The following is a 25,356-nucleotide window of genomic DNA, read 5'->3' on the forward strand; positions in this document are numbered from 1 at the left end:
TTACTCTACATGCTAATTTTCTATTCAAGTTCTAACTTCTTGTGGATTTTTCATTTATTACTTTTAATGTCCTATTTTTCACTATGATTTCTTCTTAACCAATTAATTGATTTTAAGATCATTTTCCTAAAGTTTCTGAAGAAAAGCAGAAAGGGCAATAAATATATTTATGTTGCATTGCAGTATTAGAGCACTTTGTTCAGAAAATATATTTTACATACCAATTATCTGAATTTACTTAGAATTTATTAGACTATATATGTATTTATACAAACTCATTAAACTTATACTTTTTTCAAAAAAATTTTTAATGTTCATTTATTTTTGAAAGAGAGAGAGAGAGAGAGAGAGGGAGGGAGGGACAGCATGAGTGGGGGAGGGCAGTGAGAGAGGGAGACACAGAATTGAAAACAGGCTCCAGGCTCTGAGCTGTCAGCACAGAACCTGATGTGGGGCTCCAACTCAATAACGGTGAGATCATGACCTGAGCCAAAGTTGGGCTCTTAACTGACTAAGCAACCCAGGTGCCCCTATTCTTTTATGGTAACTCTTTTTAAGTATTCAATGTTTGCTTGAAAATGATACAATTTTCTTTATATGAGGTTATTTCTGTTACATTAAGTTTATTAGTTAGTTTTCCAAATTCTCTAATCTATATTTTTTGTGTCTTCTTGACTAACACCTAATTTGTTTCACTATATTTCCAACCTTTCTAAGATTATCTCTTGTAAATAGCATTACATTTAAAAAAATCCAGTATGAGAATATTTGCCTTTCATAGGTTGTTTAATTGGTTTATTTTTATTATAATAACCATTGCATTTACATTTAATTTTGATTTTTTTGGTGATTTCCCTTAACTATAGTTTTTCCTCTTTTCTTATCTTAGTAGTTTGCTTGATTTTATTTTTCCCCCCCGCACTAGTACATATTTTTAAGAGACTACACTCACATTTTTGACACTTACAATTAACAAGCTAAAAACCTTAATTATAATCTCCATTTCCTTCTGCAAACAAAGGAATGTACATGGATTTTTTTTCTAAAAGTTCCCATACCCCATTCTATGTTATTTATCTAGAATTTTAGCTTTCCAAGGTTTATTTTTATTTTTAGCAAAATTTGCATAAGTATGACATTTGTTATATATGTGTATACACATATACATGCACATATACATACACTGCACACATCAAGTGTGCAACTGTCAGTATAATTGACAAAATTATACTATTTCCTTTATTTCTTCAAACAGATTTTAAAATTTTATACCTTTTTTGTAATGCAAGCTTCTTTAGGTATTGATTCTCCGTTCTGTCATACTTGGCTTCTTTCCCTCATTAATTGATGTAGTTTGTAACTTCTGATGGTCCTCTCACATTTACTGAGTTGCCTTCCATGGAAGTCCTGGGTTCTGACCACTGCATGTTTATTTCTGAGGTGGCTCTACGGATAGGCACTGTGACATGAGAACCTGTATTTCCTCATAGTAATGGCTCTTGGCTTTCCTTTCTCCTGTGTGACACTATTTCTAATCAAGGTCCTGCAGCAGAGAGGTTTACAGCTTACCCAGCCCAGCCCAGCCTGACACATTTTCTTGTCCCTATTTCAGAGCCTGTACAGCACTGCATAGCTCCACAGACAAAGCCTGGGGCTCCATCTCCCTCAGCAGCTAAAATGCTGGCCTCTCACTCTCAAGGTTTGCTTCCCTTCTGATATTCCCTGGGCTCCCGGATTTCCCTGTGGCTGCTGCTCTTGCTCTTATTTGTGGCACCTGGGGATCTCCCTCAAATTCACCTGTGCATGAAACTTGTATTTGCATGTGTAGGGGATGCATATGGCAGTGTAAGAGATGATAGGGTGAGAATGTTTTCCATCAATTCAGTGTATTTTCTAGAAGTATGCTAAATAATTTTTTATGGGTTTTACTTTTTTATTTTTAATTGTGGTAAAATACACATTAACATAAAACTTAGCATTAAAATTTTTTTTAATGTTTATTTATTTTTGGGAGAGAAAGAGACAGAGCATGAGCGGGGGAGGGATAGAGAGACGGGGGACACAGAATCTGGAGCAGGCTCCAGGCTCCAAGCTGTCAGCATAGAGCCTGATAAGGGGTTCGAACTCAGTAACCGCGAGATCATGACCCAAGTGGAAGTCAGATGCTTAACCGACTGGGCCACCCAGATGCCCCAAAAACTTAGCATCTTAATTTGCCATTTAAAATTTTAACCATTTTATTTATTTATTCATTTATTAAAATTTTTTTAGTGTTTATTTATTTTGAGGGAGAGACAGAGTACGAGCGGGGAGGGACAGAGAAGCAGGCTCCAGGCTCCGAGCTGTCAGCACAGAGCCTGATAAGGGGCTCGAACTCACAACTGTGAGATCATGACCTGAGCCGAAGTCGGACACTTAACCAACTAAGCCATGCAGGTGCTCCAAATTGTAACCATTTTAAATGGTACGGTTTAGTAGTGTTAAGTATATTCATCTTGATGTATGAAGCAATCTCCAAAACCCCTTTCATTTTGCAAAACTGAAAGCCCACACCCATTAAACAACAACACACTATTCACCACTTCCCCCTGCCTGTGCCAATGACCATTCTTCTTTCTGTTGACTACTCTGGGTACCACATATTAGTGGAGCCATATGTATTTTTGTGACTGGCTCATTTCACTTATCTTATGACTTCAAGATTCATCCATGTTGTACTATGTGCCATAATTTCCTTAAGTGAATGACACATCATTGAATGTATAGGCCACATTTTCTTTTTCCATGCATCTGTCACCTGTCACTTGCATTGCTTCCATCTTTGGCTTTTATGAATAATTCTGCCATGAACATAGGCATTCAAATATTTCTTTAGGACCTTTCCTTCAATTCATTTCGATGTATATTCATAAATGGAATTGTCAGATGATATAGAATTCTCTTTTTTAAAATTTCATGAAACCACTGCACTGTTTTCCATAGTGGCTGCATCAATTTACATTTCCATCAACAGTGTACCAGTTTCCATTTTCTCCACATCCTCCACAACAATGTTTTTGATAGTGGCAACCCTAATGGGTATAAAATAGTATCTATTATAGTTTTGATTTGCATTTTCTTAATGATTAGTGACGTTGAGCAGTTTTATATGTGCCTATTGGCCAATTATGTATCTTCTTTAGACAACTGATTAAATAAAAACTTTCTATTGAAATTTAACAACATAGATATTAGAAAAGCATGCCAGCTGACTTAAAGTTTTATTTCCAACTTATTTTTTTAAGTTATTTATTTTGAGAGAGAGAAAGAGAGAGAGAGAGAGAGAGAGAGAGAGAGAGAGTGAGTGAGAGTGTAAGCACAAGCCAGGGAGGGGCAGAGAAATTAGGAGAGAGACAATCTCAAGCAGGCTCAGTGCCATCAGTGCAGAGCCTGATGCGGGACTTGAACTCATGAACCATGAGATCACGACCTGAGCCGAATCTGAGAGTCGGACACTTAACCGACTGAGCTACCCAGGCACCACTACAGCTTATTATAGTTGATTACATAGGCAAATGGTTTTCGTTATTTTGAGACAATTCTGAGTTCACCAAAATCATCATACTATCTCCATCATGAGTGGTATTACTATTCCAGCTGGTGTCTGTTCAGGAAATAGCTACAGTTAGAGATCAGGATATATGGCTCTGAATTTCCCCAATTCTTGACCCCGAAATATCTATAAACAGTATATCTCAGATGCAAATACAAGACAATGGTAGACTTTGCCCTGAGAATTCTACCCCAAGGCACTGTATAAAAGATATCAACCAACAAAAATATAATGAATGTCATTTACCTATAAATGGAAAATCTGTTGTAGGAATTTTTCAAGGTAACTGCCTTTTTCCTAGCACAGATTGAAGCAGCCAATCACAGTGGCTAAGCTAGAAGAGGCCTGTCACTCAACACAGAGAAGAGTGAGAAAGCCTGTTCTTTTTTTTTGAAGGGGAGTGGTAGAGAGTTTGAGATCATTCTAAGAATATTCTACAAACCTAAAAGTTCTCTGTACACACTGTTTAACTATTTGTATTTTTCCCTACGTATAATCTGTGCCTCACTTTTCTCTAGTAGTGAGTGCAGTCAAGGAATAATGGTCTAAATATATAAATAACACATAAGAATAAGTTAACATAAAAGAAATAATATACATTTCTATTGAGAACCCATACAATCTGTTATGTGCCAATAGTGAGAACAAAACTACTCTTTTGAGGCCTCTGATCTCAAGACCTTCTACTGAGGACAGGAGAAATGCCTAATTTTAGTGCTCCTTTATCATTAGTATACATTTCTAATATGTTTTAAAGTTAATTCTGCGAAGTACAGGAAATGACATAGATAAATTTCATGACATATTCATAATTTTAGACAAGCAAACTTTCAGTTTTTGTCTATTGAAAAAAGAATCATAAGGGTTAAAACTGTGAAGTATTACATCCAGAAATATTTAATCAATTAACTCACTAATGAAGCTTGGCTGATGAAAATTATACACTGGGTATTTTTAAAAGAAGCTCTTTTCAAGCTCTGATTGTAAGTAATAATTGCATTTCTTTTACATATTTCTTTGTAATTAGTATATTTAAAATGTGGTCTGGATTTTGAGTCAAATACTGTATAATTTACTTCTTCTCTGAAGTAATTCCCTAATAAAATGATTAATGACAACAGCATTATGATTAATAATGATACATTATACTTTACAGCTTTGAGGAGCTATAAGTACTTTACAGATTTCATTGCCTTCTTCAGTTCTATGAGGCAGACAGGAAAAGAGCATATTATTCTTTTTATGTGAATTTAGAACATATAAGAAGTTAAAGCCATATCAAAGAATATTTACATATTTTCTGCATGCATAGATATATGTATTAGTTCATAAATGTGGGGAATATTTCTTCTATACAAATATTTCATTTATGTGCCTACCACAATGTAATCTGTCAAAAAGAGAAAGGTTTATAGCTTTCTAGACTGATTACATGCCAATGACTGCCAACTTTTATCATTACATTGCTTAATTTCACTAAACTCCAGGAAAGTACTCAAAGAAAACAACAGTTCCATGAAAGAATTTAAAGTGATATTCATGTTGACTTCAAAATTCTCTTTTACTTAAGTTTCAGAGTTTGAAAATTACTGGTGCAGTTAAACAATGTGCAGTGGGAGAAATCACCTTGGAATATGTAGGAACATTTGTCTCAAGAGACAAACTCCTACAGCTTAGGACAGAGTTGGGTCTGGAATCTGGATTTCCTGGAGTCTAGGCTTGAGTGCTTTCTACTCTAAGTTTGTGTAACCTACAACTGCAGTGTTTCATGCCCTTCTGTCACCAGTATACACTGGAAAGTAATACTGTTATGAAAATCAGTTTAAAAGATTGTTCAAAAGACTAGTTTAAAAGAACTGCAGTCATTGAAGTCACTGATTATAAACATACTCATTCTGTAAGTTTAAAAAATAAGACTTGCCTCAGTTGGTTAAGCGTCTGACTCTGGCTCTGGTCTTGATCTCAGTGGTTTGTGAGTTCAAGCCCCACATTGGGCTCTGTGTTGTCAGTGCAGAGCCTGCTTGGGATTCCCCTCCCCTCCCCTGCCCCCCACCCCCTGTCTCCTTCTCTCTCTTCCCCTCAGTCACTCACTCTCTCTCTCTCAAAACAAATAAATAAAATAAAACTAAAAAAAGAAAAAGTCTGTTAAAAAATAAAAATAAATAAAAGTAAGAATTGTTCCTGGGTGCCTAGAAGGTTCAGTTGGTTGAGCGTCCAACTCTTGATTTTGATTTAGGTCATGATGTCACAGTTCGTGAGATCCAGCCCTGCATATGTTTCTGTGCTGACAGCACAGAGCTTGCTTGGAATTCTCTCTCTCCCTTTCTCTCTGCCCCTCCTTTGCTCATGCTCTCTCTCTTCTCAAAATAAATAAATAAATTAATTAAATAAAAATAAAGAAATAAACAACAAAAAAATAAGACCTATTCCTTTGCTGGGTAAAATCTTATTATTTTAGTGTACTCCCAATAGTTTATTTTTGCTTGTATCCCTTGCCTGAGGAGACATAGCCATAAATAGTGCTAAGGCTCATATCAGATTACTGCCTATGTTTTCTTCTAGGAATTTTATGATTTTAGGTCTCACATTTAGGAGGTGTCTAATCCATTATAAGTTTATTTTTGTGTATGGTGTATGAAAGCAATCCAGTTTCATTCTTTTGCATACAGCTTTCAAGCTTTCCCAACACTATTTGTTGAAGAGACTGTTTCCCCATTGTATATTCCTACCTCCTTTGTCATAGATTAATTGACCAGAAAAACGTGGATTTATTTCTGGACTTTCTGTCCTGTTCCAATGATCTGTGTATTTTTGTGCCAGGACCAACTTTGTCGAAATCTGGGATTGTGATACCTCCAGCTATGTCCTTTTTTATAAAGATTTCTTTGACTATTTGAAGTCTTTTTTTATTCCATACAAATTTTAGGAATACAAATTTTAGGATTATTTGTTCCGGTTCTGTGAGAAATGCAATTGGTATTTTGATAGGGATTGCAATGAATCTACAGATTGCTTTGGGTAGTATAGACATTTTAATGATATTAATTCTTTCAATCCATGAGCATGGTATAACTTTCTATTTTGTCTATGTCATCTTTGATTTCTTTCATCATTGTCTCTCAGTTTTCGGAGTACAGGTCTTTCTTTTTTTTATTTTTATTTATTTTATTTTATTTTTTAACGTTTATTTTTGAGACAGAGAGAGACAGAGCATGAACGGGGGAGGGGCAGAGAGAGAGGGAGACATAGAATCAGAAGCAGGCTCCAGGGTCTGAGCCATCAGCCCAGAGCCCGACGTGGGGCTTGAACTCACGGACCAGGAGATCGTGACCTGGGCTGAAGTCGGACATCTAACCAAGTGAGCCACCCAGGCGCCCCCGGAGTACGGGTCTTTTATCTGCTTGGTAAAATTTATTTTGAGGCTTTTGTTCTTTGGGGGCAACTGAATATAGAATTGTTTTCTTCTTTTTCTGCTGCTTTGTTATTAGGGTATAAAAATGCATATCAATTTTACATCCTACAACTTTACTGAATTCATTTTTCAGTTTTAATAGTTACTTCGTGGAATCTTTATAGTATCATGTCATCTGCAAATAGTGGCAGTTTTCTTCTTTACCAAGTTGGATGCCTTTTCTTTTTCTCGTGTGATTACTTTAATTTGGATTTCTAGTACTGTGTTGAGTAAAAGTGGTGAGAGTGGACATTTTTGTTCCTGAATTTAGAGGAGAAGCTTTCAGTTTTCCACCACTGAGTATGATGTTAGCTCTGGGTTTTTCATATATGGATTTTATTAGTTTGAGGTATGCTCCTTCTAAACCCACTTTGTTTAAAGTTTTTTTTTTTTTTTTATCATGAACAAACGTATTTTGTCAAATGCTTTTTCCGCATCTACTGAAATAATCATATGGTTTTTGTCCTTCCTCTTTTTAATGTGATATATCACAATGAATGGTCTATGAGTATTAAACCACACTTGCATCCCTGAGATAAAAGCTTTTGCATAGCAAAGGAAACCGCCGACAAAACAAAAAGCCAACCTAGTGAATGGGAGCAGATATCTACAAGTGATATATATCTGATAAAGGGGTTAACATCCAAGATATATAAAGAATTTATAAAACTCAATACTCAAAAACCAATGTGATGTAAAAAAAAAATGGGCACAATATCAAAACAGACATTTTTCCAGAGAAGACATACAGATGGCCAAGAGACACATGAAAAGATGCTCAACATCAATAATCATCAGGGAAATGCAAATCAAAACACAATGAGATAGCACCTCACACCTGTCAGATTGGATAGAATCAAAAAGACAAGATCTAACAAGTGTTCACAAAGATGTGGAGAAAAGGGAACCTTCGTGCACCGTTGGTGGGAATGTAAATTGGCGTGGCCCACTATGATAAACATGGAGTTTCCTCAAAAAATTAAAAATAGAACTACCATGTGATCCAGTTATTCCTCTATGAGGTATTTACCCCAAGAAAATAAAAACACTAATTTCAAAAGATATATGCACCCCTATGTTTACTGCAGCGTTATTTACAATAGTTTAGATATGAAAGCAACCCAAGTGTCCAACAACAGATTAATGGATAAAGATGTGGCATATATACACAATGGAATATTACTCAAATATTTAAAAAAATGAGATCTTGCATCTGTGACAACAAGAGTGGCCCTCGTGGGAATCAGACTAGGTGAAGTAAGTCAGATGAAGAAACACAAATACCATTTGATTTCATTTATATGTAGAATCTAAAAACCAAACAAATGAAAAAAACTAACAAAAATACAGACTCTCAAATACAGAGAACAAACTGGTGGTTGCCTGAGGGGAGTTTGGTTGGAGGGGATGAGTGAAATGTGAAAGGGATTAAAAGGTATAAACTTCCAGTTATAAAATAAATAAGTCACAAAGATGAAATGTATAGCATAGGGAATATAGTAATAAAAAGGTTTCATTCTGAAAGCTTATTTCATGTTCTTATGGTATATAATAAATGACATACCTGCCCCATGCTGCCTCATTTGTCGATGCTTTATTAACTGGAACACAGGAAGAGTCAATGACAGTTGATCTGTTCATCTTGTAGCAAAAACCACAGTCTGGATCCAACATACACTCATTACAGTAACTGTAAAATAAAATGAAAAAGCTTGAAATACTGTGAGAATTACCAAAATGTGACAAATAGCATGTTAGAGACAATTGGTATTCTTCTACATTTTCTACTGTACTTTGCAGGAAGCTTGGGGCCATGTGACTCGTCTTAGCCACGGCAAAGTGACGTGTGCTGAGGCTCGTGAGAGCTGGCAAGTCTCCTCCATCTGTCCCTCCCCTGGCTGCAGCAACTTTGGAAGCCACTTAGAGGTGGAGGAAGCTTGGATCTGAGACACTGGGTGTAAAAGAACTCCAGCTGTCCCTCAGGAAACAAACTTTTGCTTTTCTAAGCCACTGAGATTTGTTGCCAAAGCATCATGGACTGGCCCAATTTGACCCAGCTGATTGGTTCCAAAATGTACCAAAGCATTTATTTCTTGTCTCTATTACGTACCATATCTTTTAAAAATGGAAAATATATTTCCCAATATATATACTGAAATAGAAAATAAAAAGAGTGAAAAAAATATAAAGAAAAAAGTTAAAAAACACCACACCAATAATGGTCCCTTGTTAATGTCTTGGTAGATGTCTGTACTTTTAACAAACCTACACTGAGTATCAAGTGTGTGTTATGCTTAACTTAAAATAAGCTGGTATAGGAATAAAAGGCTAACTTTTCTCTAAGTTAATTACATCTACTGGTTGCATCACTGAGCCATAATCAATTAATCACCACTCACCTAACAGCAGTATCCTAATTGCAGAAAATCCTAAAGAGGCAAAATCCTTTAGAGGGCAAGGTTTTCCAACCCAAGTCTGCAAAGTACTTGTAAATGTGTTTTCTTGCTGTCAAACTCATTTGCCAGACAATTCTGGAGTATGTCCTGCATGGCAGGCACACACAGGCACTGGAGACACTCAGATGAATAAAACTAAGTCCCCACTCCTTGGTAAATAAAAGGCAAGGACAGGAACAGATAGACAAATAAATAATGGCAGTGTAATAGAAATTAGTGTGAATGACTCGAAGGACTGAATCCTGTTCATTTGTCTGTTAAGCACTGGAGATAATGTGAGAGGAGATATTTGAGGTAGATCATAAAAGAAATTTACCAGGCAAAGAAGTAGAGAGAAGAGCATTTCAGAGGACTGCTTATTTTACAATTAAAGATCAGTCAGTACAGACTTTTTTACTGTGTACGAGTAATTATACTACTGGGTGCCGGGTAAGAACTACGGCAAGTTATTCAGAAAAGATGTGAATTCTCAAAATCAAAATACTTCTTTGACTAATTAAGCTAAATGGAAAAACAACAGCATTGTTTAAAAACAAGATTATCATTTCAGCCTCCTTCTGTAAACTTTTCCTTTGCAAACAGCCATCCCTAATTTTAAATGAGATTTCAGACTCCTTCAGGCATAGCTTGGAAGTACTGAAGATTTGGTTCTAGGATACTGATGAAAAAGTCTGAAGTATCTTGAGAATTACCAAAATATGACAAATACAAAGGGAGCAAATGCTGCTGGAAAAATAGTGCCGACAGACCTGCTTAATGTGGGGTTGCCACAAAACTTCAATTTGTAAAAAACACAGTATTCTGTGAAATGCAATAAAGCAAAAGCTCATGAAAGTAAGCTATGCCAGTACTAAAAGCAAAGGAAAAGAAGGCCTTTCAAAGCCCACTGAAAGGTCAACATAACTTTAGGAAGGTGATACAGCACTATAAATATAAAAGTGTCCACACTTGTGATAGACTAAACAGAACAACAGGTAGCATTCGAAGTACTCTGGGCTTCTGGCCTTCATAGCTAGAAGGCTGATTACGAAAGGATGGTAATTCCTACTAGTATTTGGTTGGTTGATTCCACCCAGGTAAAGTAGAATCTAACAACCCTGATTGTTTCAATGGCTTTAAGTGATAGTTATTTGGGAAAGGTCAACTCATCCAATTGTAGAGAAACGACTCTACTTTATTTCTTTAAACATAATTCCTGTAACAGGCCAAAGAAAGTAATGATAAAGGTTAACAGTTACCAAAAACCTACTACATGTGCATGTCAGACATACAAGATGTTCATTCATGACACTTTACCTCCTCCATCTGACTCTCCATTCAAGCTTCTGACCCTGACCACAACCTACTGTTCTTCCAGCTTGCTGATAAATGATTCTCGCTCTGCCATGGTGATTCATTCAGTACAAGTATTTTCCACTTATGTGCCAGCCAATATTCTGAGGGCTGGGGCACATTAGTAAACAAAACAGATTCCCTACCCTCGAGGAGCTGGTTTGCCTATATGATCTCCACTTAATTGACCCCTCTACTTGCTCCCTATTCATTAGCTTTTTACTTTTAGTTCCATCCTTCTCTAGCTTATTGACCATCCTAATTTTCCCTGCCCATATCTTTCTAACTCCGCTGACAAGCAAAAATCCTGGCCATATATGAGTGCGAACATTTGCCTTTTCTGTGCCTTCCCCAGTATACTCAAGTGCAGCTGAGGGCATCACACAACAGGGTAGATCAGTAGTTCCTCTCTAATACACTGCTGCCAGCCTCAAAAGGATCCTCAATGGCCTGACATTCTTAATAATTCCCTCTAGTCAATTCCATCCATACAAGGACTTTTTCAACCATACGACACAAGGAGTATTCTTCAAATCTCCAAAGCTCTATGCCTTTTTGTCACTTCATATCCAGCTTCACAAACAGATGAAAATGGTAAAGATGGGAACTTTATACACTTACAGCAAACACAGAAACCATCCTACTTTCCCTCTGCTCCCATTACAGAGAAGTTGTTTTTCTCCTCTATCTGGGCTTTATTTCTATTCCATCTCCTTAGCCCATTTCAGACCCTTTTGATTACTGTTCCTTTTTCTTACACGTCTACTGTCTTAAGATGGAAGATTAGCTTTTTGATTTGACAGCTTTCTTCTTTCTTAATGTAGGAAGTTATAGCTATGAATTTCATTCTGAACACTGCATCCCATATTTGGTATGTTTGGTCTTCATTTTCATTCATTTCAAAGAATTTTCTAATGTCCCTTGTGACTTCTTTGACCCACCAGATTAAGAAGTATTATTTAATTTTCACATCTTGGTGAATTCCCCATATTTCTTTCTGTTAGTGATTTCTAATTTCTTTTAAAATTGTTTTAATGTTTATTTTTGAGACAGACTGTAAGTAGGGAAGGGGTAGAGAGAGAGGGAGACACAAAATCTGAGGCCAGCTCCAGGCTCTGGGCTGTTAGCACAGAACCTGACATGGGGCTCAAACCCACGAACTGTGAGATCATGACCTGAGCCAAAGTTGGATGCTCAACCGACTGAGCCACTCATGCACCCCTCCAATTTCACTCCAATGCTAATGGAAAATACACCCAGTATGATTTCATATTTTTAAAATTTATTGAGGCTTGTTTTCTGGCCTGGCCTGTGATCTATCCTGGAGAACGTTCCTTGTGCACTTAAGGAGTATATATTCTGTTGGTAGTGGAGTTTTCTCTAAATGTCTGTTCGATCTGGATGGTTTGTAGTCAATAAACTAATCTTGAAACACCTTAGACCCCTGTTTTCTAATAGTATGCACTTCTACTTAACTCTGCCCACATACTGGAAATTGTCATAATCTAGAGGTCAGCAAACTACAGTCCTTGAGACAAATGAGACCACTACCACCACCTGTTTTTGCAAATAAAGTTTTACTAGAACATAGCCATGCCCATTTGTTTGCTTACTGTCTATGATGGCTCTCAAGCTTCAACAGCAGAGCCAAGAATTCATGTGGCCTGCAAAGCCACAAATATTTACTATCTGACCTTTTATAGGAAGTTTGCTGATCCCTGATCTGGAACACATACTCTGACCTCACATGCATATTTCTCATTCCTTTCCTTAAAGATCTCACTTCCTTACTCTAAGACAACTGCTTTGCTACCTCAGAGACCTTCTACACCCCCTTCTTTCTGATCTTTCACTCACTCCATGGCTTTTTGTCCTCATCTGTCAAAACTTTCATGGTGAATTTTGTTACCACTCTCACCAGACCCTCCAAATCTTTGTATTTTGGTCCTTCTATACATCGCTCTATACACTGTAATGTTTGACACTTTCCAGCCATCTTTGTTCTTTTCCTTCTATATCTAGGTTGTTCCATACTGATGGAGAATTAACACATCCAGGCACACTGATAAAAGTACACATTCATAGTATTCAGCCAACCACAGCTGGATCCTCACTGCTACCAGGGAACTTTTACCTGTCAGTCAGTGCCTTTCCCCACTTCCAAAACTGATGCCCCAAACACCAACTCTCCTCTGACCCCAAACCTATCCCCCCCCCCACTCCCCACATCTCTTAGAAGATGGCCTTGCCTGGCTTGAAGTGAAAACTGAAGGGATGAGACAGGAACATTCTCAGCTTTAAATCCAGACATAACAAAGATCTCGACAGCCAGGTCTATCTTCACCTCTTTTCTTCCAGGCTCTGCAAAAGGTCATCCCTCCACCAGGGCTTTGCATCTCGATCTCTTCACCAGCATGAACACCCTGTTCCATTGGTTATTTTCTTCTCTTTCTACTTTCCAACCTCTTCTAGAATACACCACAGTTAATGTGCAGCCCTTCCCTTGTTGAGAAAAACTCGAGAAGCTGTCCTCTCTACTCTCCATACTTGTCCTCCATACTGGTTCATGTGGGTCAGTCAGGGAAAAGAGGCCAAATATTAAACAGTATTCCATTTCCTTGCCACGACAGACAGTCATCTGGACTTAGAGACACTCAGGCTTCCAGAAGCAAGATAAAATTCCCTACCACTCCCTCATTCTTGACCTGAATTTTTTTCATCATATAGGCTATTTTATGGCAAAAAAATTCTCCCAAATGTAACAATATTTCTATCTTCAACATGACATTTAGAAGGTGACACAAAACTTTAAATATCCTGAGGAATCTGCTAATTGACCTTTTAGAGAGCATGTATCATAACTGTGGCTCTAACAAATGGCATGAAAAGAGAATAACATCTAATTTTTAATTCACAATTTATTCTGTAAGGCTTTCTTGAACATGACCTGATGAATTTACGTCATGTTTTATACATATAAAAGCTGAGAACTTAAATATATTGGTGCTAGATCCATGCTCCTAAGAATACTCTAAACACAGATGAAAACATTTTTGTGTGAAAAGCAAACTGGCAAATTAGGCCCCACTTATCTTCTTTCACACTGTGGACTGCAGTGAGTCCTAAATTCTGGGCTTCAAGTTTTCCATCTCAAGAGCATATGATCTCTAAGAAACTACCCAGCTGCAAGATTCTACATGAAAGAAAATGAAATACATATATGCTAACTCTTAATTCACACAAACTTTAACAGTTTAAAACAGATTACAATGCTGTGACATCTAACAAATATTTACTCTTGCATGCTGATTTCAAGGACAAGAGTTATAAGTGTGCCCTACTTTAAGATGCTCTAGATTTATAAGAGAAATGAAGTAAGAAGGTATTTGCAAAAGGACTGTGCTTTATAAAAGGAATTGCCACGTGAATTAAACAAAATGGGGATTCCTCCCTACTGATACACGCTATTTTACAAATCAATATGTAGTACAGTTGATGAAGAGATGGCCCACTTCTGTGCACTGTGCACATCTCCATCACAGAACTCCAATGTTCTTTACCGACTGGTTTACAAATAGACTGTGAAGACTGTATCCCAAGGGAAAAAAGACCATGTTTATCAACTCTTATCTGCTACACCCCATTGTAGGCTGGTTTCTCAATACATGTACATTGAATAAATCAGCATGACAACTCTATAAATCAAGGCATTACTGTAGGTTCATTAGCCTGTTCTGCCCATTTCTGGAGAATAATTTGGGGAGGGGTGGGTGGAGTGAAGTGAATATCTGAGTCATGATGAGAATGAAATAAAAAGAAGGTAAACCTAATTGCTAGAGGATACCTTAAGCTGAGCTCGGCTTTTAAACTGCCAGAGGCTAAAGCTGACATTTGCAAACATTCAGGCCACAACCCAAATGAAATTGGTTAGAAAATTTTGATAACTCACTTTCAGAAACACCAGCTAGAAGGGCTAATTTCCTTGAAGCCTAAAGAAAAGAGCCACAGTAAGAGAAGGCCCTCTCTTATTTTATTTTTATTATTTTTTTAATATGAAATTTATTGTCAAATTGGTTTCCATACAACACCCAGTGCTCATCCCAACAGGTGCTGAGAGGGCCCTCTTTTAAATCACATCCTGCAAAATTTCTTAATGGGACATTATGATATTTGGAGACAATGTGTGGTAAATAAACGTGCCTAGAATTCATGCTATTGTTCTTGGCTGTGGATACTTTCACCTGGGGAAGTTATACGATGGCCAATGATGTTCTTCTTCTAGAAACTGCTAGGGGAACTGAATGCAGAGCATATTAGACATTCCAACAACACATGGGAAAATATATAATCTAGATAATAATTACAATTGGAACCAAACAGTTCATTACTTGATAGTTGAAGAGAAGAAAGATTTACGCTTGCAATCTCTGACGTTTTTAGAAAGGGAGAAAAATGTGTTCACTTATTTAGAACAAAACTGGTTCTGAAACTTTAAAATGTTTCCAATTAAAGTAAAAAAAAAAAGAGCAGGATAAAAGCTTAGTGTCTAAAGGAGAGAAGGGATGGCCTATTTTCATTTAATCAAGTGTTTACATGTTTCATATGGAGCCAGGGTCTCAACCAAAGGTGCCCTTTCCTCTCTCCTCAGCAAATCTTTAAAAAATTGATTTGGGTTAATTCAGAACATTTTTAGTTTCTACTCTGTGAAGTCAAGTGTGAACTCAGCCCTGTAGAGAATGGTCCATTTGTTTTTAAGTATGTGTCATTAAGCCCAATGAGATGGAGCATTAAGAACAGTGTTTGGTCTTAAAATGCCTCTCGCTAGTGTGGCCTAACTTTCAGACAATCTGGCGATGGCAACTGCAGCTGTGACGGTAATCTGCTGGTACAGGCCCACTTCCACTCTCTGTGGGAAACTGTGTTCATTCGCTTGTTCCTCGTGCATGAATTTAACACCCTACTTTGTGCACTAATGTCACTATGTGCCCCATGACAACTACTCTAGACTTTCCCTACCACCCCCTTCTCACTGTTTACTGCCCTGCTGCTTTCAGCAGGTGACTTGGAACCAAATTGACCAGAGACTACCCTAACTGGGAGGTGAGGGGACAACAACCTGCCTTGCTTGTAGCCCTCTGCACGACTGGGTTTCCCCATGAACACTACAAAGAGAACTCTAGGACACCTGCCTTCTTTCTTGGCCACAGTGTGGATGTCAGGTGACCCCTCTGTCTTATTTGGACTGTGTAAGTAGGGAACTTGTGTGAATGTAAAAAAAAAAAAAAAGTGCTGGAGGACTTAAGTAAATGGTTGTAAATGAATTTTAAAAAGCTGGGGACCTACTGCCACTGACTTCATGAGGCAAGTCATGCCTCACCACTCCACTAAAGCTGCTCTCAGAGAGACTGCCAGTGGTTGTCTTGTTGTTAATTCTGGGTGCTTTTCTAGTATTAATTTATTGTTCTGTGGTAAAATTTACTAAAAATGTTTCCCTTTTTCCTGGCATTTCCTTATCCCTTGACACTACTCCCTTTATGTTTCCTCCTTTTCCCAGACTGGTGGTCCTTAGTCTTTTCTTTCTCCTCTTGGTCCTTTCTCCTTTGTTTCTGTTCTTGGCAATGGTCCTTCATTACTCCACACTTTTGCGGGGAAGCATCACCCTATGTGACCTTTACTATCACTGATATGCAAAGACTCTGTGACCTGTTTCTCCAGTTTGTAGCCAGACCCATACTTCCAAATGCCCAATTTTCTGCATGCTTCATAAGTACATCAAACTGAACACACCTAGAGTTTAATCTCTGGGTTTCCTGTCAAGCCTAGTGTTCTTTTGTGTCTCATAATTAAAAACCTGAGTGTGATCCAGAACACCCACATTTATTTTTTTTTTTTAATTTTTTTTTTTCAACGTTTATTTATTTTTGGGACAGAGAGAGACAGAGCATGAACGGGGGAGGGGCAGAGAGAGAGGGAGACACAGAATCGGAAACAGGCTCCAGGCTCTGAGCCATCAGCCCAGAGCCTGACGCGGGGCTCGAACTCCCGGACTGCGAGATCGTGACCTGGCTGAAGTCGGACGCTTAACCGACTGCGCCACCCAGGCGCCCCCAGAACACCCACATTTAAATAGCCACAAGTCCCTCAAGTCTGTCCTCCAAGTATGTGCAGTTCCTACACCCTCCACCCTTACCACCTCTCATCTGAACTCTTCTGACAGTCTTCTAACACGTCCTCCTGCCCCCAGCCAAGTTCCACTCCATCTTCTCTACTGTCTGAAATCTCACCTAATCGGATCTCTCCCCTATTTAAATGCTGCAATAGCTTCCCACTGTCTGTACAATGAAGATCAAACTCCTTACTGTGGCATGTTCTACCCCTTCTGATCATGGCAACCTTTTCTTGCTATTTCTCCCCAAGTGCCATGGGCCAGTCCACAAGAAATGCAGGGTCAGAGTAGGACATGCTCTTATGCTTTTCCCATATTATTGTCTCTGTCTAGACTGTTACTTTCCACCTTCAATTTCCTACACACAGGCATCAAGATTCACATTCGGCATCATCTCCTCTGTAAATCTTGACTGTAGCAAAATCAGATCACTATGCTGTCAGAGGATAACAAAAGCCTACTATCGTTACTTCCCATCTCATTATATGTCTAAGGGTTTATAATGTGTTTTCCTTCCTCTACTGCACTGTGACCTACTCAAGGTAGAGATTTTTTTCTGGTACATCTTTTATTCCTAGTGATTTCCATGTTACCTGATACATAAGGGTTCAAGAAATACTTGCTGAATAAGTAAAGTGAAGAATGAGTGTCACTTATATTGACAGCAGATTTAGTAGTTCTCTCTGTAGTTCTATTAGAGAAGTTACACCTTATTCCCCACATCTTGAGCCACAATGTCACAGGATTGAGCCTTGCATCAAGCTATGAATTGTTCCTTAGAATTCATGGCTTTTTGATCAAATCCATACACAAATGGACTTTGGAACACAGTCATATTTCCAAATGTCTGGAACACAGTCTGATTTCTTATCTCTTCCCTTAGAAACTGAGCCTAAGAATATAATAGATTCCTGAGCTAGATGTAAAAAAATGATTCACAGCAGTAAGGCCTGCAGATTAAAAGCAGTCACAGGCTCTGGTTCTTCGATATACTATTAAATAGGGCAAATTCAGCCTATTTGTCAGAGTGGGTTTCATCCCTCCCTTCTTTCCTTCCTTTTTAACATTTACTGGTACTTCAAGGCCCTACTTTCTTGTGACTGTCTAATATTTTATGAATTTTTGGACTGGATCTCCCATCTTATTGCAGAGAAGTGCACAATAAACTCTCTAAAGGGGTGGTAAAAAGAAGAGAGCTCTATTTGCCAAGACTGTCACCTTCAATAGGGCTAAGTATTTTCCTATTCTACTATAGGAACCTTTGGTCAACATAGTTAAAAACATAAATCTCAACTGTAGCTTTGCGCATATAAAATGGCATGTATATGCATGTTTGTAAATGTACATGTATTACATAAATGTGTGTAGTATATGAACAACCATACAAAGACATTTATATACAACTTTTTCAGTAAATACATTGAGAGTAAAAACACAGTTTTTTTAATGTTTATTTATTTTTTTGAGAGAGAGAGAGCAAGTGGGGAAGGGGCAGAGAGAAAGGGAGACACAGAATCTGAAGCAGGCTCCAGGCCCTAACCTCTCAGCACAGAGCCTGATGTGGGGCTTGAACTGCTAACTGCAAGATCATGACTTGAGCCGAAGTTGGACCCTCAACCAACTGAGCCACCCCGGTGCCCCCCCAGTTTTATTTTGTATTTTATTTATCATCACCACCATTTGAAACTCTTTCTATATAAGCCTTATTTTATGTCTTTGTGATCATATTTGTATAAGCACTGATGGTGCTTATGAGTGTGTAATACACACTCCTACTGCAATCTACATTTCACCAGTCACACTTACCTGATGGGAGCTGCTGATTTCTGCATTGTGCTCCTAACACTACCTCTTTCACTTATTAAGAACTTGCTGATATTTCAAGGCATATGGTGGGTAGAGGGCTCCTCCTTAACCTTGCAATTTGGATCATAGTGACAACTACAAGAGCACTAAACTGAGGGATAACTTCTTTTAATTAGCATTGTACTATTTCTATTTGTTATTAAAACATTTTTTTAGACAGAGAGCACATGATTCGGGGATAGGGAAAGAGGGAGAGAAAGAAGGAGGGAGGGAAGAGGTGGTAACAGGAGAAAGGGAGGGAAGGGGGAGGGAAAGGAGAGAGGGAGGGGTGAGGGGGGGAGAGAGAGAGAGAGAGAGAGAGAGAGAGAGAGAGAGAGAGAGAGAAATCTCAAGCAAGCCCTATGTTCAGCACAGAGCCTGATGTAGGCTAAATCCCATGACCTTGGGCTCATGACCTGAGCCCAAATCAGGAACTGGATGCTCAACAGACTGAGCCACCCAGGTGCCCAGCATTGTACTATTTTTAAATATAATAGTAAAATTCTTAATTCTGAGCACCTCAAAAATACCTTTCCATCCATAGAAACCATGGTCATACATATTCTCTCTTCTGAAACTTTTTAGAATTAGAAAATGAAAATTTATTAAAAAAATTTTTTTTAACGTTTATTTATTTTTGAAACAGAGAGAGACAGAGCATGAACGGGGGAGGGTCAGAGAGAGGGAGACACAGAATCGGAAGCAGGCTCCAGGCTCTGAGCTGTCAGCACAGAGCCCGACGCGGGGCTCGAACTCACAAACCACGAGATCATGACCTGAGCCGAAGTCAACCGCTCAACTGACTGAGCCACCCAGGCACCCCAGAAAAATGAAAATTTAAAAGCAAGTAAAGGTATCCCTTTTGGAAGATATAACATTCCTTGATTTCTCTTTCTGCTATTTCATTATTGGTGTATAGAAATGCAACAGACTTCTGTACATTGATTTTATATCCTGTACTCAAACAATCTACACATTTATTTATTTTAAATGTTTATTTATTTTTGAGAGAGAGAGAAAGACAGAATTCGAGTGGTTAGGGGCAGAGATAGAGGGAGACACAGAATCTGAAGCAGGCTCCAGGCTCCGAGCTGTAAGCACAGAGCCCATGTGAGATCATGACCTGAGCTGAAGTCGGACGCTTGACTGACTGAGCCACCCAAGTACCCCACAATCTACACATTTAATGCAATCCCTATCAAAATACCACCAGCATTTTTCACAGAGCTAGAACAAACAATTTTAAAATTTGTATGGAACCACAAAAGACCCTGAATAACCAAAGTAATCTTTAAAAAGAAAAGCAAAGCTGGAGGCATCACAATCCTGGACTTCAAGCTATATTACAAAGCTGTAGTCATCAAGACAGTATGCTACTAACACAAAAAAACAGACATGTAGATCAACATAACAGGGGAAACACAGAAATGGACCCACAACACTATGGTCAACTAATCTTTGACAATGCAAGAAAGAATATCCAATGGAAAAAAGTCTCTTCAACAAAAGCGTTGGGAAGACTGGATAGCAATGTGCAGAAGAATGAAACTGGACCCTTTCTCACACCATACACACAAATAAGTACAAAATGGATAAAAGACCTAAATTGAGACAGGAAACCATAAAAATCCTGGAATAGAACACAGGCAGCAACCTCTTTAACACTGGCTATAGCAACTTCTTACCAGACATGTTTCTGTAGGCAAGGGAAACAAAAGTAAAAATGAACTACTGGGAGGTCATTAAGATAAAAGCTTCTGCACAGTGAAGGAACAGTCAACAAAACTAAAAGGCAACCTTCAGAATGGGAAGAGATATCTGCAAATGACATATGTGATAAAGGATTAGCATCCAAAAGCTAGAAAGAACATATCAAACTTATCACCCAAAAAACAAATAATCCAGTGAAGAAATGGGCACAAGACAGAAATAGGCATTTTTCTAAAGAAATTCAGATGGCTAACAGACACATGAAAAGATGTTCAACATCACTCATCATCAGGGAAATACAAATCAAAACTACAATGAGATATCACCTCACACCTGTCAGAATGGATAAAATTAACAACAGAAGAAACAACAGATGTTGGTGAGGATGAGGAGAAAGGGGAACCCTCTTACACTGTTGGTGGGAATGCAAACTGGTGCAGCTGCTCTGGAAAACAGTATGGAGGTCCCTCAAAAAGTTAAAAATAGAACTACCCTATGACCCAGCAATTGTACAACTCGGTATTTACCCAAAGAATATAAAACTACTGATTCAAAAGGTCACATGCACCCTGATGTTTATAACTGCATTATCAACAGCAGACAAATTATGGAAAAAGCCCAAATGTCTACTAAATGATGAATGGATAAAGAAGATGTGGTGTGTGTGTGTGTCTGTGTGTACATGTATATGTATGTACATATATGTATGTACTAACACATATATGTATATACATGCACACACAGACACACACACAATGGAATATTACTCAGCCATCACAAAGAATGAAATCTTACCATTTGCAACAACATGGAGCTAGAGTGTATTATGTTAAGTAAAATGAGTCAGTCAGAGAAAGACATAACCATAGGATTTCACTCAAATGAGGAACTTAATAAAACAGATGAACATAGGGGAAAGAAAAAAAAAGGAGGAGGTAAACTATGAAAAACGCTCTTAACTATAGAGAACTAAGGATTGCTGGATGGAAGTGGGTGGGGGGATGGGCTAAATGGGTGATGGGTATTAAGGGGGGTACTTGACATGAAGAGCACTGGGTGTTATATGTATGTGATGAGTCATTAATTCTACTCCTGAAACAAATATTATACTATATGTTAACTAACTAGAATTTAAATAAAAACTTGAAACATAAAAAAAGACAATTTGTAACATACAAAAACTATTGAATTGTACAATTTAAATGAGTGAATTGCGTGGTATGTAAATTACATCTCACTAAAGTTGGTTTAAATTTTTTTTTTTTTTAACGTTTATTTATTTTTGGGACAGAGAGAGACAGAGCATGAACGGGGGAGGGGCAGAGAGAGAGGGAGACACAGAATCCGAAGCGGGTTCCAGGCTCTGAGATGTCAGCACAGAGCCTGACGCGGGGCTTGAACTCACGGACCATGAGATCATGACCTGAGCCGAAGTCGGACGCTTAACCGACTGAGCCACCCAGGCGCCCCACTAAAGTTGGTTTAAAAAAAACTTAAAAGAGGCATCTGGGTGCTCAGCTGGTTGAGCGCCTGACTTCAGCTCAGGTCATGATCTTGTGGACTGTGGGTTCAAGCCCCATGTCGGGCTCTGTGCTGACAGCTCAGAGTCTGGAGCCTCCTCTGGATTCTGTGCCTCCTTCTCTCTCTGCCCCCACCCCTCCACTCTCCGTCTCTCTCTTAAAAATAAACATTAAGAAAAATTTAAAAAAACTTAAAAAATAGAAGAAATAACATTCTTTTGTTTAACATATAAAATACACATTAAGTACTCAAAAAAGCAAGGTATCTGTTACTGAGGGATTTTATATTCAGTATCCATGAAGACCAAACACTTGTATAAACACATTTGGATTCTGTCATGTACCCAGTTTTCGGTGGTGTTTCAAGAGCACTAGTCCCCCCTTGTCTGTGGTTTCACATTCTGTGGTTTCAATTACCTGTCATCAACCATGGCCTGGAAACAGATGATCCTCTTTCTGATGTATGGTCAGAGGCTCAACAGTAGCCTAATGCTGTATCACAATGCCTATGGCATTCACTTCATGTTGTCTCATCACACAGGCATTTCATGTTATATCATCACAAGAAGGGGGAGTATGGTGCAATAAGGTATTTTGAGAGAAACACCACATTCATGTAACTTTTATTACAATGTACTGTTATAACTGTTCTGTTTTATTATCAGTAATTGTTCATCTCTTACTGTGCTGTCTACATAAGAAAATAGACATAGTACACATAGAATACAGTACTATCTGCAGTTTCAGCCACCCTCTGTGGGTTTTGGAATACATCCATAGTGGAAAGGGGGAGACTAATGTACTGAGATAGGCATGGGAGGTGTAAACTCAGTTCTGGGTGTGAGTCTGATGGATTTTGGAAATTACATTCTTTCTTCATTTGACAGGTTAAAATGAAGGAAAATTTTACTTAATTTTTTATGTAGTTAATTTTTCCTTGAAATATTATGGGGAGACTTCATCAAAATAAGCTTTAGAAATATTTCTCAGAACAATGGAATTGAAAGGCTATGCTAATTGTTCTTTTTTCTTTTCTTTTAAATAAAGTATGGTTAACATACAATATTCTATTATCCTGAAATAGATTCCACTTCACTTGATGAATATGATCCTTTTAATGTTATTTAATTTTTTTTTATTTTTATTTTTTTTTTTAAATTTTTTTTTTTTAACATTTATTTATTTTTGAGACAGAGAGAGACAGAGCATGAACAGGGGAGGGTCAGAGAGAGGGAGACACAGAATCTGAAACAGGCTCCAGGCTCTGAGCTGTCAGCACAGAGCCCGACGCGGGGCTCGAACCCATGGACCGCGAGATCATGACCTGAGCCGAAGTCGGGCACTCAACCGACTGAGCCACCCAGGCGCCCCATTTTTAATGTTATTTTAAAATCTGATTTGCTAATATTTTGTTAAGGATTTTTACATCTATGTTTATGGGTAATATTGGCCCGTAGTTTGTTTTGTTTTGTAGTGTGTCTGCTTTGGTATCACCATAATACTGGTTTCATAAAATGAGTTTGGAAGTGTTCCTTCCTCTTCAATTTTTTTGGAATGACTTGAGGATGACAGGTATTCACTATTAAAAAAATTTTTTTAACACTTATTTTTTACTGAGAGACAGAGCATGAGCATGGGAGGGGCAGAGAGAGGAGGAGACACAGAATCTGAAGCAGCCTCCAGGCTGTCAGCACAGAACCCTACATGGGGCTCAAATTCACAAACCGTGAGATCATGACCTGAGCTGAAGTCGGATGTTTAACCAACTAAGCCACCCAGGTGCTCCAGGTATTAACTCTTTAAATGTTCAGTAGAAATCACCTGTGCAGCCACTGGATGTGACTTTAGTTTGTTGGGAGGCTTTAAAATACTGAATCAATTTTACTACTAGTAATTGGTGTGTTCATGTTTTCTATGTTTTCATGATTCAATCTTGCAAGATTGTATATTTTTACAAATTTACCCATTTCTTTGAGGTTGTCTAATTTGTTGGTATATAATTGTTTATAAAGTATTAGGATTCTTTGCATTTCTGTGGCATTAGTTGCAATTTCTCCTCTTTGATTTCTGATTTTATTTATTTAAACCTTCTCTTTTTTTCTTGAGGAGTATGGATAAAGGTTTATTGATTTTGTTTATCTTTTCAAAGAATCAGTGCTTAGTTTTGTTGATCTTTTGTTTGTTGTTTTTTAAAGTTTCTATTTTATTTATTTCTACCCTGATCTTTATTTCCTTCCTTCTACTAACTTTGGGCTTTGTTTGTTATTTCCAGTTCATTTAGGTGTAAAGTTAGATTGTTTATTGGGAATTTTTCTACTACCCTATGATCCAGTAATTGCACTGCTGGGTATTTACCAAAAAAATACAAAAACAATAACTCAAAGGGATACACACACTCCTTATGTTTACTACAGCATTATTTACAATCGCCAAATTATGGAAGCAGCTCAAGTGTCCCTTGATTGATGAATGGATAAAGAAGAGGTGGTATGTATGTGTGTGTGTACACACACACACACACACAGTGGAATATTACTCAGCCATAAAAAGAATGAAATCTTGCCATTTGCAACAACACAGATGGAGCTAGATAGTATAATGCTAAGTGAAATAAGTCAGAAAAGACAAATACCATATGATTTCACTCATATGTGGAATTTAAGAAACAAATGAACAGAGGAAAAGACAGACAGGAAGAGAGAGAGACAAAACTAGAGAACTCTTGGTTATCACAGGGGAGGTAGGTGGGATAGGTGATGGGGATTAAGGAGTACACTTATGATGATGAGCACTGAGTAATGTATAGAATTTTTGAATCACTATATTGTACACCTGAAATTAATAAAGGACTATATGTTAATACTAGAATTAAAAAAAATAGTAAAAAAAAAAAAAAGGTTGTGCAATCTGCAGGTTTTAGATGAAATGTTCTGTATATATCTATTAAGTCCATTTGGTCTATGTGTTGTTTAAACCCAATGTTTCCTTACTGAGTTTGTCTGGATTATCTATCCATTGATGTAAGTGGGGTATTATAGTCCCCTACTATTACTGTATTATTATCAATTTCTCCCTTTATGTCTATTTGTTTTATATATTTAGGTGTCCCTATGTTTGCTGCATAAATATTGACAAATGTTAAATCTTCTCATAATAATCCTTTTATTATGTACTGTCCTTCTTTGTCTTTTGTTACAAAGTCTGTTTTGTCTAATATGAATATTGCTACTTCAGCTTTCTTTTCATTTCCATTTGCATGGAATATCTTTTTCCATCTGTTCATT

At 37.7% G+C, this 25,356-nt stretch overlaps 1 protein-coding gene across 1 annotated transcript in view; it reads right to left on the minus strand.

Moving 5' to 3' along the window:
• Positions 1-25,356, minus strand: part of SLC2A13 (solute carrier family 2 member 13) — a 377,212-nt gene that overhangs the window by 72,008 nt on the left and 279,848 nt on the right. The window contains exon 7 of the mRNA XM_030322194.1: positions 8,608-8,733. Within this exon, the coding sequence (XP_030178054.1) occupies positions 8,608-8,733 (126 nt within the window). The remainder of the gene's footprint in view (positions 1-8,607; positions 8,734-25,356) is intronic.

The sequence above is a fragment of the Lynx canadensis genome, chromosome B4, assembly GCF_007474595.2.
Source record: "Lynx canadensis isolate LIC74 chromosome B4, mLynCan4.pri.v2, whole genome shotgun sequence".
Lineage (NCBI taxonomy): Eukaryota > Metazoa > Chordata > Mammalia > Carnivora > Felidae > Lynx > Lynx canadensis.